The 19159-nt window shown below is 39.3% G+C and overlaps 1 protein-coding gene across 3 annotated transcripts in view; it reads right to left on the bottom strand.

The window, feature by feature from the left end:
* Window positions 1-19159, bottom strand: part of CFAP91 (cilia and flagella associated protein 91) — a 101836-nt gene that overhangs the window by 21004 nt on the left and 61673 nt on the right. For all 3 annotated transcript variants that reach the window (XR_011487208.1, XM_070466017.1, XM_070466018.1), the window contains exons 11-16: window positions 16495-16611; window positions 14057-14128; window positions 12731-12877; window positions 10348-10569; window positions 6734-6882; window positions 6082-6173 (exon numbers count right to left, since the gene is read on the bottom strand). Coding sequence is in view for 2 of the 3 variants with exons in the window: in XM_070466017.1 (XP_070322118.1) it covers window positions 6082-6173; window positions 6734-6882; window positions 10348-10569; window positions 12731-12877; window positions 14057-14128; window positions 16495-16611 (799 nt within the window). In the remaining variant the exon portion in view is untranslated. The remainder of the gene's footprint in view (window positions 1-6081; window positions 6174-6733; window positions 6883-10347; window positions 10570-12730; window positions 12878-14056; window positions 14129-16494; window positions 16612-19159) is intronic.

Genomic DNA, 19159 nt, shown 5'->3' with positions numbered 1-19159 from the left:
TCGAAAATAAAAATAAATCTTAAAAAAAGAGACTCACTTGACATCTAGAAGTGCACACAGAGGTAGAAAAAGGTATTATACGCAGAAAGAAATCAACAGAAAAGCAGGGGTGAAATACTTATATCAGACAAAACAAATATTAAAGCAAAGGTTGTTGTAAGAGCCAAAGAAGGACATTATATAATAATCAAGGGATCAGTCCAAAAAGAAGAAATAAATATAAATGTACCTAACACAGGAGCACTTAAATTCACAAGGCAAATATTAACAGACATAAAGAGAGAAGTCAACAGTAATACATAATACTAGGGTGTGTGTGTGTGTGTGTGTGTGTGAAAGAATTTATCTTACAGCAAGACCTAGGATATGGGGCCCTCTGTCATAGGCAATGAAAATGAAAATCCCCACTGAGAAATGAAATTATTCAGAAATTTCTCTGCAGTGAAATACAAACAGCTTTCCTGCAAGAATAGTCTTCTCTTCATCTAGAAATTTCCATATTTATACAAAACCCCAAAACATTTTAATCTTTGTTTGACTCCATCCAGGTTTCCATTACTAGGCACTTTAACGCCCCACTTACATCATTGAACAGTTCATCCACATATATAATTAATAAGGAAATACTGGCCTTAAATGACACACCAGACCAGATGAACTTACTAGATATGTATACAGAACATGTAATCCAAAAGCAGCAGAATACACAATCCTTCCAAGTGCACATGGAACATTCTCCAGGATAAATTACATGCTAGGCCACAAGATGCCTATTGCCAAATTCAAACTTAAACTGAAGAAAGTAGGGAAAACCACTAGACCATTCAGGTATGACCTAAATCAAATCCCTTACACTATACAGTGAAAGTGAGAAATAAGATTCAAGGGATTAGATCTGACAGAGTGCCTGAAGAACCATGGATGGAGATTCATGACATTGTACAGGAGACAGGGATCAAGACCAGGCTTAAGTAAAAGAAATGCAAAAAAGTAAAATGGCTGTCAGAGGAGGCCTTACAAATAGCTGTGAAAAGAAGAGAAGTGAAAAGCAAAGGAGAAAAGGAAAGATATACCCATTTGAATGCAGAGTTCCAAAGAACAGCAAGGAGAGATAAAAAAGCCTTACTCAGTGATCAGCGCAAAGAAATAGAGGAAAACAATAGAATGGGAAAGACTAGAGATCTCGTCAAGAAAATTCGACATACCAAGGAAACATTTCATGCAAAGATGGGCACAATAAAGGACAGAAATGGTATGGACCTAACAGAAGCAGAAGATAATAAGAAGAGGTGACAAGAATACACAGAAAAACTATACAAAAAAGATCTTCATGACCCAGATAATCACGATGGTGTGATCACTCACCCAGAGCCAGACATCCTGGAATGCAAAGTCAGGTGGGCCTTAGGAAGCATCACTATGAACAAAGCTAGTGGAGGTGATGGAATTCCAGTTGAGCTCTTTCAAATACTAAAAGATGATGCTGTGAAAGTGCTGCACTCAATATGCCAGCAAATTTGGAAAACTCAGCAGTGGCCACAGGACTGGAAAGTCAGTTTTCATTCCAATCCCAAAGAAAGGCAATACCAAAGAATGCTCAAACTACTGCACAATTGCCCTCATCTCACATGCTAGCAAAGTCATGCTCAAAATTCTTCAAGCCAGGCTTCAACAGTACGTGAACCGTAAACTTCCAGATGTTCAAGCTGGTTTTAGAAAAGGCAGAGGAACCAGAGATCAAATTGCCAACATCTGTTAGATCATTGAAAAAGCAAGAGAGTTGAGAAAAAACATCTCTGCTTTATTGACTATGCCAAAGCCTTTGACTGTGTGGATCACAACAAACTGGAAAATTCTTCAAGAGATGGGAATACCAGAACACATGACCTGCCTCCTGAGAAATCTGTGTGCAGGTCAAGAAGCAGCCATTAGAACTGGACATGGAACAACAGATTGGTTCCAAATAGGAAAAGTAGTATGTCAAGGCTGTATACTGTACCCTGCTTATTTAACTTTTATGCAGAGTACATCATGAGAAATGCTGGACTGGATGAAACACAAGCTGGAATCAAGATTGACAGGAGAAATATCAATAACCTGAGATATGCAGATGACACCATCCTTATGGCAGAAAGTGAAGAAGAACTAAAGAGCCTCTTGATGAAAGTGAAAGAGGAGAATGAAAAAAGCTGGCTTGGAACTCAACATTCAGAAAACTAAGATCATGGCATCTGGTCCCATCACTTCATGGCAAATAGATGGGGAAACAGTGACAGACTTTATTTTTAGGGGCTCCAAAATCAATGCAGATGGTGACTGCAGCCATGAAATTAAAAGACGCTTACTCCTTGGAAGAAAGTTATGACCAACCTAGACCGCATATTAAAAAGCAGAGACATTACTTTGCCAACAAAGGTCCATCTGGTCAAAGCTATGATTTTTCCAGTAGTCATGTATGGATGTGAGAGTTGGACTATAAAGAAAGCTGAGCAGTGAAGAATTGATGCTTTTGAACTGTGATGTTGGAGAAGACTATTGAGAGTCCTTTGGGCTGCAAGGAGATCCAACCAGTCCATCCTGAAGGAAATCAGTCCTGAATATTCATTGGAAGGACTGATGCTGAAGCTAAAACTCCAATACTTTGGCCACCTGATGCAAAGAACTGACTCATTTGAAAAGATCCTGATGCTGGGAAAGATTGAAGGCAGGAGGAGAAGGAAACAACAGAGGATGAGATGGCTGGATGGCATCACTGACTCAAAGGACATGAGTTTGAGTAAACTCTGGGAGTTGGTGACAGACAGGGAGGCCTGGCGTGCTGCAGTCCATGGGGTTGCAAGAGTCACACACGACTGAGTGACTGAACTGAGGCCACAAAACAAGTCTCAATAAATTTAATAAAACTTAAATCTCACCATCTTTTATAAGTACAACTCTGAAATTAAAAGCCTCCTTTTAGTTTTTAGTCTACAAGAAAATACTAAAAACATGCGGAGGCCAAACAATATGCCACTAACAACCAATGGATCACTAAAGAAATCAAAGAAGAAATTTTAAAAATAAATGGAGACTCATGAAGTAAAACATGCAACAATCCAAAATCTCTGGGATGTCGCAAAAGCAGCTCTTAAGAGGAAAGTTTATAGTGATACAAGCCTACCTCAGGAAAGAAATATCTCAAATCAAGAACGTGATCATACACTGAGCAACTAACAGAAGTCAGTAGAAGAAAAGAAATCAAAGATCAGAGAAGAAATAAATGAAATGTAGCCTACTTCTTAAAAAGTAGAAAAGATAATGAAAATAAGAGCTATTGCTTTGAAAAGATAAAATTGATAAATCCTTTGTGAAACTCATCAAGAAAAAAAGAGGGACCAAATAAATAAAATCAGAAATGAAAAAGGAGAAGCTATAACCAGCACCACAGAAATAAGAGAACAATATGAACAACTATATACCAACAAAATAAAGAACCAAGAAGTAATGGACAGATTACTAGAAATGTAGAATCTCAAAAGGCTAAACCAGGAAAAATAGTAAGTGTAAAAGAGCAAGTACCAGTACTGAAATTGAATAAGTAATAAAAAAAAAAAATTCCCAACAAACAAAAGTCTGGACCAGATGGCTTCACAGGTAAATACCTACTCAAACTTTTCAAAAAACTTCGGAGGGAGGAATGCTTCTTAACCACCTCATCTTTCTCCCCTTCTCCTCCTGCCGTCAATCCTTCCCAGGATCAGGGTCTTTTCCAATGAGCTGGCTCCTCACATTATTTACAACAGACAGGATATGGAAGCAACTCACATGTCCATCAACAGATGAAAGGATAAAAAGACATGGGTATGTGTGAGTTTACACACATATATAATGGAATACCACAGAACCATAAAGAGAAAAACAAGCTTGCCATTTGCAACAACATGATTGATGTGGAAGGTACTGTGCTTCATGAAATAGACAAATACTGAGGTTATCACTTACATGTGGAATCTCAAAAAATCAAACAAATGAATTTAACAAAACAGAAACAGAGCCACAGATACAGAGAACAAACAAGTGGTTACCAGTGAGGAAAGGGAAGTTGGGAGAGGCAAGATAGGGATAAGGGATGAAGAGATACAAACTACCATCTATAAAGTAAATAAGCTACAAGGATATATTGTATAGCACTGGGAATATAGCCAATATATTATAATAACTTTAAACAATGTAATCTATAAAAATTTTAAATCATTGTTGTACAGTTGAAACTAACAAGTCAACGAGACCTCAATAAAAATTTTGTAATGCATTCAAATAAATCAGTAATGAGATATCAAATGGTCTGTATGTGATAGTTCTTAATTTGGAGTAAAGAGTATTTATATGCATGGACTTACTTGGAAAGAGAAAGGAATACAATGTGTACTCCCCATCCAGATGGCTTTCTTCATTTGGGCTATGTCCGTATAAAGGGAAGAGGATAGGATTTGCTCAATTTGCTCACAGATGACTCCCACTGATTCCTATAGATCAAGACTCCTTCAGCTCCTTCCTCTCAGAGTCAGGAGAAGCTGGAGGAGAGGCTTACAAACTAGTAACTGTTAAACACAGGATTTCTCCCCTTCTTCAGGTGAACTGATATGAAACAGGCTGGCCTCACTTTGGATTGAGGAGGAGAAAGGAGTTGCTTATTTTCTTAAGGATCTAGAAAACATTAAGATCCCTTTTATAATAGAAAGTGATACAGGAATACTTATTATTTGATCTAAAAATTGAAGTTTTTTTGGTAGAGGCATTATCATACACTGCTGATGGGGATATGACTTGTTTTTCTGTGGGGGCAGTTTGGTGGTATCTATCAAATGTAAAACACACATACTGTATTTCCAGCATTGTACTACTAGAAGTTTACTCTCAGAAGAATGACCAGGATGTTCACAGCTATTTCCAGGAAAATACACGGGAATAAACTAAGTGCTCATTGCTGGGGGTACTGGTTTAAAAACTACAGTACAATCATGTAATGGGAAAACAGGGTATTTCTTTGTTCTCTTCTAATGCATTAGAATTCCACCATTCCTTACTCCCTAGTTACATGATGTGAAATACTACATTTCTCTTAAATCTGTCTAGAATTCTCCTGCAAATTCTTAAAACCTCCCAGGCTCATATTTCACTTAAATATTGATCTACTGGTTGCACCCACTCCCTCTGGGCCCAGGACTATCACTATACCCTGAAAGCTCTGGAAGAACATTGTTTCTTAAAACACATTTTTTTTTCTTCTCCTCCTCTATTGAATAAAAGCAGCAATCTTTAGAAACATGCCACTTTTGGCAAATGAGAGAAGTGAGGATATTTATACTGAGATGAGCCCTGGCAGGAACAAAAGATATTGTGACTCAGCAGAGCTGCAGAATAGCATTAGGTCTGCCAGGCTTCCCGCTTTTCAGCACCTGACTTGCACATGCCCTGCCTCCAAAAGGCAGCTACAGTTGGAAAACCCTGATACTCTCAACATTTGTTTCATGTTGAAAAAATCAAATCACAAAACACAAGCTGATGGTTACCAAAGAGGAACAAGATGGGGGAGGGATAAATTAGGAATATGGGATTAACATATACACACAAATATATATAAAATAAACAAGGATTCGCTGTATAGCACAGGGAACTATATTCAATATCTTGTTAACCTATAATGGGAAAGAATCAGAAGATATGTGTGTGTGTATATACATATATAAATAACAATCATTTTGCTGTATACCTGAAACTAACATAATATTATAAATCAACTATTTAAATCAAAAACAAAAAACCCAAAATACACCTCCTCTGAGAACTTGAGAACTGCATCTTAAAGAAGGTTTGGAATTTAATGCTTCATCAAACTTATTAGAACTGCACGCATCCATACTGGAGGTGATTCTATTTTGCCATTGGACAGCATCAAGAGAACCTGACAAATTTTGAAGATAACTCTGATTCTTCTTCAGAATTTCCCCCATGCCTCTGCTCAGTTTTAAATCTCTGGAATATTGAAAATAGCTTATATCTTTAAAAAGATTATCTAGTGAAGCATTTATGTTGGCTTACCCTTTTCTTTGACAAAGTCCTTTTGCACCTCCGGGATCAGGAAACTGTAAACCAACTCGGCCACAATCTCCTCTGACTGAAGCTGAGTTCGACTAAAAAATAAGAACATATTAAAAGTGTTTCCTTTGCTGCCTTGCTTGAGCTGCCGATTTACAGTTGGATCCTCCTTGCATGTGTAAGGAGCCCCACTGCTCAGATTCTACGACTGCCTTTTCCTTGAGTGATCTGAAATAGCACATTCCTGGTGAGTTTCCTTAACTCCTTGGAAAATCCAAATTTGTCCTTTACTTCCCCTGCCTCCCAGGAAAGGAGTGTTAAGAGACACGATTTACACATGGAAGCCAAAAACCTTGGGTGATATCCAAGTAAAATTGGATATACTCACATTACTTTCAAGCTTTGTGATATTCTAAAAGTAAGAAATATGAAAGTGATCCAGACTGCAGAGGATAACTGAAAATTCTATTCCCAATGTGCGGCTCCTGCCATAGAAAAGTACAGGTCTGCTGGCTGCTGTTAAAACTAAACACATACTGAAGCATGAGTTAGTTATTTGTTTCTCCTTGGTGGTGAAATCTTAGGCTCTTGAAAAACACATATGAGTAACAGCAAAGGGCCTGTCCATCCCACCATCTGTCCCCTTGATACACACCGGCTTTCCATTTCATAAGCAATGTCATTGATTTCCTCAGCCATCTTCTCTATTTCTGCCCTGGCTTGTTCTTCTGCAGTATTCTCTTCAGTGTTCAGTATTATGTCCTCCAGATAGGAAGTTACAGTGCTTTGGTGAACTTTAATCACCTGCAAAAGCCCCAAATACTTCAGCTACTCAGAAAAGGAATGCTACTACCATAAGCAAGACAAGAAAAATGCACAAAAATTGGCCAACATTTTTAGCATGTCCATTTCATTTATCAAGTCAATAGTCCCTGCACTGTACATTCCTTTAAAAAAAAAAACAAAACTGTAGTCCATTTCTAATTGACCTGTATCTACCCATTCTGGGCAGACCCTACATATTTGGCTCATTTTAGAATTATGGGTCTCAATTTGGGGTGGGCAATACAAAACACTGCAAAAAGATCACAGGCTTGACTCAGGAACCCTGTTTTAGGTCCTGTCTTTGTTCTTACCAGCAGTGTGACTTGGTCAAGCTACCTAACTGTGGCAGAGACTAAGATTTACACAACATCCTCTCTCTCCTTTCTCTTAAAGGATTCTTAAAGGGAAAGACCTAGCTTATTTTTTTCTCTCATTTCTCATTTCATGGGGACAAAATGCAGGAGGCACCAGTCATCTTAAACTGCCATGAGGGTCACGCCCCAGAGACAGAAAAGCAGAAATCTAGAAGGATTCTGGATCTCTGATGAATTTTTTTAAACTATCATATCAGTCCTGGACTGCTTCTTTTTAAGGCTTTCTGAAATTGTGAAATAGAATATACATTTAGAGAAGTGCAGAGCACATAAATGTACAGTGTAATGAATCCTGGCCAAGCCACTGGTAGTATCCCAGAGGTCACAGCGGGTTCCATCTGATCACAGCTCCTTTCCATTCTCATGAGTTTATGGTAGACTTCATTTTCTTTACAGTTTTGTTCCTTAAGATTTCAGTCATAAATAATACAATTTAGTTTTGCCTGTTTGACAGGTCGATACACAGGAAGTATCACAAACATCAAGGGTGTCATACTTTGTTTTCTATGTAGTCTCGATAGATTTTGAGCTTTCGGGGATAAAAGCACTTTCTGTTTAATGTTTAAATATTTCTTTGTATCTGAGATAATGCTTGGGACTCAGTAACAACTTAGTACCTGTTTCTTGACTGGCACTGTAGCAGGACTCTGAATATGAAATGTTTACTGTGAAATACCAAGTCCATATCCTTGAATTCCTGTGCCTCCTTTATGGGAGAGACCCAATGACCACAGTTTAATATGCTATCAGCCAACCAACCAACACATATTTTCTCAACGCCTGTTGTGTACAGAGGGCTAGTCTGGTGCTATGGAAGGCACAAAGCGATCTACAACATGCCTACTATCCTGGAGACCACAATCTTACTCAAGAGACAAGTCACACCTAGAACAGAACAATTAGACAGTTGAGTCTTGTTCAGAGGTGGGAAGTTTAACATGGTCTACTTCTAACAATATATGTACTTGTGTGTTTACATACATCTTTATAAATGTGCATGTTTGTGGACACATTTGTGCTTGTATGTGCATAAGTGAGGAAAGGAAACGTTCGGTGGCTATATGTGTGTTGCTGTGTCCTCCACATCTTTGCTAATACTGTGCACAAGGGATTATGTTTGTGACTGTGTCTTCATGTATGGACATGAAGTGTATATGTATTTAAATATGAGTCTGTGACTATGTTTCTCAATGTATGTTACTTTCCTGGAAATTTACTAATGTGTACATTTCTGGGTTTTGGTATATTTATGTGCATGCAAGCATATTTATCTATAAAAGGATCATATGATGGAAGACAGGGAATGGAAATGATGCACGGGGGCGTCCCTAGATGGACATATTCTTTACATAAAAGATGGTTAAATCAGGCCAGAAGGGTCATTTTAACCCTTTCATGCCCCTCCCAGACGTGCTGACATTTATGTTCCCATCTAGAAGACAACTTCCTAGAAGTCTTTCACCAGTATGTTCCTTTTCATATTTCTGAGAATAGTGGTTCCTTTGTCTCTCTCCTTTTATTCTCACTCCCAACTGGTTCTTCTCATCCCAGTTGGTTTTTCCTTAGTGCTTTCAGTAGGGGATAGTAAGTTCTCGTTTGCTAAAAATTGCTAAATCTCAGTAATTCTATTTAAATCAAAGCTGTTAGGATGACAGGAAACTAGAATACAAATTATTATTATAGGCAGTTTGACACCAGAGATGATCCTCCACTTCAATGAAAAAGCTGCATTTGACAATATACAACCTGCAAGTTTTTAAGCTGTATAGAAGATGGAAAATCTTTAATTTTAATCAATTTTTTGTTTAGAAAAAACAGCAAATACTATTTACGAATCAATCCTAATTCCCTGGGAATTGGGTAAACCCTTAAAATCACAGATCAAATAAGAAAGCCTCAAGTTGACATAGCATTATTTTTTCTCACCCAAGGAGCTCAAAAGTATCCATATTTACAATTCAGATAGCCTCCTGGACAAGAATTAAAAAAAAAAAATTGGCACTTTTTAAAAAAGGTTGGCACTTTCCATCTTTCCCATCTGGCCCAAGGGAGACAGTCTTTGCTTTGACATATTCTGGGTGTGCTGGCCGCCCACACAGCCTCTTCTGTGCCCAAACCCCTCAGCCTGCCCAGCTTCCACCTCTGCATTCCTGGGGATCAGACACCCTAACTAAAAGAACACACATCAAGCTCCCCAAGAAAGGGGACATACTCTCCCCAAACTCTAGGTGTGATATGGTGGAGGGGGTGGGTATTAGTCACAGCACAGCTCCCTTTAAAGAAATCTTCCTCACAAATCTCCTCCAATTTTATCACTTGAGCTTTTGCATTCTTGATGAGGGCAAGAGTGCTTTGAGATATTATTGGTTCCTCAAATTTCCTCTGAGCTTGCATCTGGGTCAGTCTGGAATTTCACATCCACTGGGTCTTGTTCAGAATTCTAATTTACCAGCCTGGCATTCTTAACTCCCACGTTGTATCTTTAGTCAAAAAATCTCTTCTAAATTCCATCTTATATATTCATTTGCTGAAATGACACCTCTACCAAGATATCCCCATACCAAGATATGCCCCAAACCTATTCCACCCTCAGCTTTCCCACCTCGGAAAACAACCATCATCTCCCTACTCACTGACACTGGAAACTGGACTTTATACTTGATTTCACCCTATTTCTCACTCTGGCTGAAGTTAGTTCATTAGCCTCCTTTCAGGTCCCTTATTTCCACCTTGTCCTCCCTCCAACCTGTTCATACAACAAGTACCCCTAATGACCTTTGTAAAAATGTGTCACTGGGTCCCATTTGTTTCCCTCAGGAAACACCACATTTTCTTATTCTACCTTTATTTGCATGTTATATAGGATTTAAGTTCTAGGAGAGAAGGAGCCATGCCTGGTATTTCCCTCCAAAGTACTCCACAAGGCCTTTACATACTGCTGAGCACATTCTAGGACCCCAATACATTATCTGTTGAAGACAATTAAAAAATGAAAGCATCTCCCATCTTGAGGTTCCTTGAGTTTGACTCGGCTCCTTATAAATGGCTTCCTTACAATGTACCCACTTGCCTCCTTAAATATCCGGTCCTCCTCCTGCAGGCGCCTCTGCTCCACCTGGCGCCGGCCACTCTCTTCAGCTTCACGCATCCGGCGCTGCCGCTCGGCCAGCATGGCCAGGGCATGGACCCGCCTCTCCTCCTGCAGTCTCACCAGCTCTTTGGACAGGAAGTCAAACATGTCCGCCAGCACCCTTCCTTCCAGTCCAGCCAAATGGTTTTCAACCAGCGACACCTTAAAAATAATTATATGACTATGAAGATACAGATTTCACTAAGAAGTGTAATTCATGAGGAGGGATGCTAGATTACCCTCGACAGTCACTTCCCTTTCAGAACACACCTAGTAAAACCACTGAGTTTTACTTATGATACAAACTTATGATACAAACTTAGACTTGAGGAAGCAGATTGTTCAGCTATAGATGATAGCTTAGCAAAACATTAGTTAGCATCCACACAAGTTTTTTTTCCTTTCAATTTTATCCAGAAGGTAAAGTGCTTATGTCTTCCCAGACATGAAGGGAAATATCAAGGTTTTGATTAAAAGATACTATTGAAGTTCAAAAAAATAGAATCTCCTAGAAATTCACTCATGATACCTTTTAATTTTTCAATGCTTGGTCTTTTAACACCAAGTTTGGGGATTTTTAAGCTTTTCAGTAACATGAAAGTAGAAAACCTTGGTACTTTTTATTCATTTAAGTAACTTCAAAGTCATTAAGAACTGCCTTTGAAACAGACTAGGAAATAAGCCTACATGTGTATGTAGTCACTGAGGTAGAGAGGGGCCCAGAGTTCCTGGCCAGGAATAAGCCACGATGTTTATTTATGGATCCCTCTGTCCTGGCTTTGGCATAATGAGAATAAAAGTGTTTAAGAAGACTGTACTGTGTTTCTGCTCCTAGCCTCAGTGGTAAGGGGGAAAGGCTCTTCTCCCAGATACTTGCTGCTCTCACACTGATGAGTCCCCTTGATATAAGAGAGGGATAAAATGAGAGGATCAGCACTGCTATAGGTACATGAGATGCCCATCGCCCCAGATGCCTGCATCCCACAGGTGTAGCCAGGAGCAGCCGAAGGTAAACAGAGTGAGTCTGTGGCTATGTGACAGCTCTTCCCATTAATTCCTCCCTTAGCTCTTAGCTGTCATCTTGTCTATCACTCAAGTATTTATCTACTAAATGGGATAGATGAATTAAAAACTTTGGATTGTCTTAGTTGTAGCTGCTCAAGTCTATAATCAGAAACCTTGAAGGGGCCGAGGTGGGCATTCTTGCATCCAGGTCCTGGGTATTCCATTGCCTGAGCATTCTGCTCTCTGTCTGAACAGATGTGCAGCTCATCTCCATCATGCCCAGGGCTCCAGGGCCCCCAGATTCAGAGACTCCAGTGACTACATTCTTCTCTTCCTTCTCTGGTCCCTTGGCTGGGTCTCACCATCTGTGGCTTTCTCCCTCCCTCTCCCAAACCAGCCCCCGTCACTCAGAGAGCACCCCAGCCCTGCTGTCACATGAAGGGAGTACAGGGGGCTTGCTTCAGAGCTGCTGACCATTTGTGCCCAATTCATAGCACGAGAGCAGTGTGTGTCACTAAAGGTGGGTAATATTAACTTTGCTGTAAGTCTACTTTCTTACAACACTCTGCAAATTGATTCTTTTCACATTGATTTACAGATAAGTGGGAGAGACAGTAAAAGTATACCTCCACTTTAGTCAACATTAAATACTGTGTATATATACACAAATAGAAGCAGAAAGTAGGAAACACATCTACAGTTGTTGAGTTAGAGCTGCAATCACCAGCTATTGTCAGTCACACAGAGATCAGAGGACCTGATGAAAGTCACAGAATAATATGTTAACATATTTAATACGTAGTTTAAGGAGCATGAGCTATGTACAGCTCCAAAACTCATACATCTCAAGTGTAGACAGTTTTTAAAATCTCATTTCTCACTTTTTCTTATTGCTTGCAGTATTTATTCATTCTACTTAGCTTCCACTGAAATATAATAGAAATATTATATTTTCTTAAATAGAAATATTTAAGAAAAATTGGAAAAGAAAACCTTTTAAAATAGTAAAGCTTTTTTCCTTTCCTTTTTTCAAATTAAAAAAAAAAAAAAGCATATTCAACTCAGGGAGGATACAGTCCATTCAAACTTTGGACAGTAGTGCCACTGGCGAAAAATGCTGGGATTGTGGGGGGTGTTTCTTTTCATTTATTTTTATTAGTTGGAGGCTAATTACTTTACAATATTGTAGTGGTTTTTGCCATACATTGACATGAATCAGCCATTCTTTTACATCACTTCATCTGTTGTTACTATACTGTTGTTTGCACAATAATAAAAATCAAGGGTGAAAATGGGACAAGAAAGGAGAGGACAGAACCTTGTGCTCGTGCAAGTTCCTCTGCCGCTGCAGGGCCAGGGTCACCTGCTTCTCGGCTTTCTTCACCAGCCTGTCATCTTCTTGCAGTGCGTGGCTGGTGCGCAGCTCCTGGATCAACTCCAGTCGCTTCTCTTTCCCTTCAAACATCTGTATCAAATCAAACCAGAGAGACCCGCAAATCAGCATTGCCAGTGCAGGCACGAGGCCTTGCAGGCAGTGACTGGCGAGGCGCTCATGAACAGCGGGTTCTGCTCCGCCTTTCAGGGCCACGGACCAGGTGTATGCCACAGAGCTAGGCATTAGCCCTGTTTTCTGCTCCTTCAGCTGTTCAGGCAGAGAAGGAACTCAGCTATCAGTTAACTGTTGACTGAATTTCTTAAAATGCCTCTAAGACAAGGTGACAACTCTAGGGTCATGTTAAGAAACTGGAGCCTTCCCTTCATTTCCTGCGCCCTTCCCCTAGGAAGCCTGGGGGTGGTATGTTTCATGGTCAGTTTTCTTTTCTGAGAGATCTGCTCCTGGTCTGGAATACACGACCTGCTGTCTGAACTTCACTGTGGCGTTTCTCCTGTGGAAATAATGCCAGGAGGATAGGGAATAGTGCTGAACACAGATGTTCATCCAGCCTCCCTGGACTGACTCACCATAATTGAGTCTCTTAAGAGTTATAGCTGTCTGGGGAAGAAAAAATGTTTTAGCTGAGGCTTTACATCAGTCCCTTTTTAAACTTAAGAAGCACAATGATCTGACTAAGGCTTTGCGGTCAGGAAGACCAGAGTTGAATTTGCTAACAGTTAACATAATCTCACTCAGGCTCGTATTACTCACCTGTAAAATGGGTAATTGATAGGAAAAAAAGTGCTGATATAGGTAAAGAATATATAATGTGAGCATACACAGTTAAGAGTTCAAAACTATAGTTATTTATTTAGCTATTCCATTTATTATTCATGCATTGCTAGCTAATATGAAAACTCAGATTATTATGACTGTGGAAAATTAGAGAATCCACTTGGTTTGTGATGCTTAATAGTCAAAATTCATATATGAAAACTGCTGGATTCAGCAATTCCATGGAAGACATTAGCTTCATACTGCCTTGGTTACACTACAGCAAACAGCAGGCGGGTCCTTTCTTTCCTTGATATTGTGCCACTCACTTGGGCTAGCTATGGCAGTAAAAGGGAAAGAGTAGGTAACTCAATAGCATAGTTCCACAGGACAGCGGGGAGTGGGAGGCAATTTACCCCCAAGGAAACAAGCACGGGTGCACTCTGAGTCTAGTCTCAAAGGAGAAGAACAGGGCCAGGGGTCCATTCCACACACCATGTTTTGAACAACTCTGCCCCGGAGCAACTTTTGAAGGTAGATCACTGCCATTTCTATATCTTCTTCTTCCTAAAAAAACAAAGAGAGAACCAAGCAGCTTGAGAACTTCAGCAGTTGCCATCAAATACTTTTTTGAAGATTTATATCTAGCAAAAAGGCTAGACACCAGAAGGACTTAAAGAGAAATAAAACAAGAAATAAAACAGTATCCTTTTTTGAACATAGGATTTTAAACATGACATTAAAGTATTGTCAAAATTCATTATATTTTTCATGATATCATTGGTAAATTATATCAAAAGCAAAAAATTCACCCAGTGTCGTGCTATCCTTATAAATTAAGCCGTTTTCATTTTTTCTATATTCCTTTCCAACAAAATCTTTCTTGAAGCAGTAGGTATTGCTAATAACATCCCTTTTGCAATAGTTTTTTTTTTTCATGTTTAATCATGAGTAGACAAAGAATGCAGGCTTCCCTGGCAGCTCAGTGGTAACGAATCTACCTGTCAATGCAGGAGATACAGGAGACAAGGGTTTGATCCCTGGGTTGGGAAGATCCCCTGGAGAAGGAAATGGCAACCCTCTCCAGTATTCTTGCCAGGGAAATCCCATGGACAGAGGAGCCTGGTAGGCTACACTCCGTGGGGTTGCAAAGGTTGGACACAACTTAGTGCTTGAACACGAACATGAGACAAAGAATACAGCTGGGGTATATTGGAGTTAAAAATGAGGTGCTTCCAGCCCAGGTTGGGTGCATGAGACAAGTGCTCGGGCCTGGTGCACTAGGAAGACCCAGAGGGATCGGGTGGAGAGGGAGGTGGGAGGGGGGACCGGGATGGGGAATACATGTAAATCCATGGCTAATTCATTTCAATGTATGACAAAAACCACTGCAATGATGTAAAGTAATTGGCCTCCAACTAATAAAAATAAATGGAAAAATAAAATTAAATTAAATTTAAAAAATGAGGTGCTTTTCACAAGAATTTAGCTAAACTGGTAAAATCAGAATATAATGGACAAAATCAGCAATCTACAAAAATCACCTTAAATAAGTATGTGTAAAAGCGAAAAAGAACAGAGTCTACAAATTTAATTAAAGCCCCTCAATGCAAAAGATATCAATAGTGGAATCAATGGCATTAACACTTGTGAAAGACATGTTAACCACAGGCAGTGGTCAGCACAAAGTCTAGAAAAGAGGATGCTGCCCAGAAGCGCGTTGTGGCCAGTCAGCAGAAGCATTCCCACCCCTCCAAAGATCTCAGAGCCACTGGAGGTGCTAGTGAGATCTCCCATCAACTCCCCTGCTCTGGCAAAGCACAACCTTATGTGCAGTTTGGCTTTGTGTGAGAACTGCCCTGTGTTGGGAAAGAACAAACTGACCTCCCAAGAGCAACATCCTGATATACCAGGCAGTTATAGTTCTCTCTGTAAAGTATGTTGTTGTTGTTCAGTTGCTAAGTTGTGTCCAACTCTTTGCGACCCCATGGACTGCAGAATGCTAGGCTCCCGTCCTTCACCATCTCCTGGAGTTTGCTCAAACTCATGTCCAATGAGTTGGTGATGCTATCTAACCATCTCATCCTTTGCTGCCCCCTTCTCCTTTTGGCTTCAATCTTTCCCACATCAGGGTCTTTCCCAATGACGGCTCTTCGCATCAGGTGGCCAAAGTATTGGAGTTTAAGCTTTAGCATCAGTACTTCCAATGAATATTCACAGTTGACTTCCTTTAGGACAGACAGGTTTGATCTCTGTGCAGTCCAAGGGACTCTCAAGAGGCTTTTCCAGCACCATAATGCGAAAGCATCAATTCTTCAGTGGTCAACCTTCTTTATGGTCTAACTCTCATATCTGTACATGACTACTAGAAAAACCATAGCTTTAACTATACATAACAAATTTGCAAATCTGTGGCATCTCCAGCAGTTTCTTGTGAGTTTTCTGCATCAGTCCTTTAAATCCTAACCAACTCTGGAAATGCTGACCAAACTGAGTGCGGGGCCCTGAGAAGGTAAGGCATAGCCCTGGAGTCAGAGTGAGCTCTCTGGTCAATCTTAACCCAGAAGCTGGCCTGTCTTGATGATTCCTTGCTAATTCCAGCTATCATCAACCACTTCATGTGGGAATACAGTTACAGTATCTGATCATCATTCCATCTTCTTATTTGACATACATCAGGATTACCTTCTGATGCCTATTTTTCTTGGGAAGATTTCATTCTTTGTGTTTTTATTCTTGAAAAGGATTGAATTTAGATTTCAATTTGCTTTTTTTTCTGTGTGCATTTGAAATAAAGGATAAAGGAAATGTAATTCAGATCTGGGGAAATGAACATGGTTATGTTAGGTTTGTTTTTAACCCAAACTATCTGGAGAATAAACAGACAGTGAAGCTGAATTTAGCTTTTCAAGTAAAAAAAGCCTCAAACTTACATTGGAACTCATCTCCAGGGTTGGAGTTGGAAGTCGAGGTTGAGGTACTGGCTTTCTTTGAAGAAAACGCATAGGCTTCTTTGCTTTGAAATCCTTATTCTTCTTTTCCAACAGTGCCTGAAATAACACCAGTGTCTGACAATGATATGTCAATATATGTTCAGCAACTATAACAACTGTACTGCTCTGGTGGTGGATATTTATAATGGAGGAGGTTATACATATGTGGGAATAAGAAAGTATCTCTACCTTCCTTTTAATTTAGCTGTGAATCTAAAATTGCTCTGAAAAGTGAAGTCTTAAAAAACAAAACAAAACAAAGTAGTGTCATTTCTTACATTTGTATTTTTCCCACTACCAGATCAGTCAGGAACAATCTTCTCTATGGCCATGCTAGGACAGTTTGAGAAAGTACAAACCAGGGTGCACCTATGATACTCCATGAATAAGTTTCCCACTAAACAAACATGAAACATTCTGGGTGTATCCATTTTAATCAAAAGTTTTGGAGACTTAAAAAATGTTTTTGAGTTTTTAAAAGGTTCTGTGATGTGTGTATGCAAGCAAATCCCCCAACTTCTGTTCTTCCCCATAAGCTAATCTGCTGTTTTAAATGATGGCCTGGGGCAATAAAAATGTCCTGTGCAGTGCATGACTGAAGCATTTAGTATATTTTATTGTTATGGGGGAAATGAGGGGTATTAATTGGCAATTGTTTTCAAGTGAACAGAGCTTGACTTTGAAGCCAAGCACATCAAGATTTTCACATTTGGTTCCTTGTGAAAGAATGTGTTTCTATTTCAACATGCATTTTATATATATTTATTTATTTATTTATTTTACTTTTAATCATCAAAAATCCTGACAGAATTATACATGGCATAAGGTTTTGTTCATTGGTTCCATTTTCAGACATGGGATGTTTTTAGCTTAAAAATATCAAAAAATGTGATCTCTGTGATTTTAAAACCACACTTTAATTACTTTTTCATCATTTAATAATTTTTACACTATTTTCCCACAAAAACATAGATAAGTGACAAAAGAAACACTAAGTCAACTGTTAAAAATTATTAAAAATATGCTAATTATGAGTAAAATTTGGAACCACATCCAACTACCATGGCTGTAATAGAAACTCATGGCTCTGAGTTTCTTGAAAATAAATCTGATGGCAAATATATATATATATAACAGCTCTATGATAACCCAAACTACTGAATCAACAGAAAGCAGCAGTGGTCTAAAAGTAGAGTTAACCTTTGAATGACATAGGTTTGAACTGCATGGATCCACTTATATACAGATTTTTTTTCAATAAATATATTGGAAAATTTTTTGGAGATTTTTGACAATTTGAAAAAACTTCCATATGACCCACACAGCCTAGAAATATAGAAAAAGTCAGGTATGTCATGAATGCATAAAATATATGTAGTTATTAGTATATGTTATCACTTCATTGTTGTTCAGTTGCTAAGTCATGTCTGACTCTTTAAAACCCCATGGACTGCATCACACCAGGTTTCCCTGTCTTTCACCATCTCCTAGAGTTTGCTCAAACTCATGTCCATTGAGTCACTGTTGTCATCCAATGATCTTATCCTCTGTCACCCCCTTCTCCTCCTGCCCTTAATCTTTCCCAAGACTACACACAAATCTATTATAAAATGTTAAAATTTATTGAACTTATGCACACAGACACTTACAGACCATATGTGATCCATTCAAAGTCAAGAGAAATGTAAACAAAGATGCAGTATTAAATGATAACTGCTCAAAACTAACTGTAGGACATACTATACTACTAAATTCATAACTACCTTCTGTTGCTTTTGCTGTGAACTCAAGTGTTGTGACACACCTAGAGACATTAAAAAGCAGAGACATTACTTTGCCTTCAAAGGTCCATATAGTCACAGCTATGACTTTTCTAGTAGTCATGTATGGATGTGAGAGTCAGACCATAAAGAAGGCTCAGTGCTGAAGAATTGATGCTTTTGAATTGTGGTGCTGGAGAAGACACTTGAAGAGTCCCTTGAACAGCACGGAGATCAGGCCAGTGAATTCTAAAGGAAAACAACCCTGAATATTCACTGGAAGGACTGAGACTGAGGCTAAAGCTCCAATACTCTGGTCACCTGATGTGAAGAGCCAGCTCATTGGAAAAGACCCTGATGTTGGGAAAGATTGAAGGTAGAGGAGGAGGGGACAACAGAGGACGAGACGATTGGATGGCATCACCAACTCAATGGACATGAGTTTACGCAAGCTCCTAGAGATGGTGAAGGACAGGGAAACCTGGTGTTCTGCAGTCAATGGAGTCGCAGAGTTGGACATGACTGAGTGACTGAAAACCAACAAGCACTGTGAGTGTCCACTTAAAATGTAAGGTAACGCCAAGCATCTGAAGGAGCGATTTGTCTCTGCAATAAACTGCATGTGATGGTAACAAGTGATCTCTAGCAGTTCTTGTATATTTTTCACTGTGTTTAGTGCAATACTGTAAGCCTTGAGTAACAACATGGAACCCATATGAAGTGTCACTAGTGATGCTGGGTTTGCTCCCAAGAAGGACAGAAAAGTCCTGATATTACAAGAAAAAGGTGAAGTGCTTTATATGCACCATAAATGGAGGTCTGAAGCTGCAGTTCCCCACGATTTC

The sequence above is a fragment of the Odocoileus virginianus genome, chromosome 4 (genome assembly GCF_023699985.2).
Source record: "Odocoileus virginianus isolate 20LAN1187 ecotype Illinois chromosome 4, Ovbor_1.2, whole genome shotgun sequence".
In the NCBI taxonomy this organism is placed as follows: domain Eukaryota; kingdom Metazoa; phylum Chordata; class Mammalia; order Artiodactyla; family Cervidae; genus Odocoileus; species Odocoileus virginianus.
This window is presented reverse-complemented; position numbering and strand designations above follow the sequence as displayed.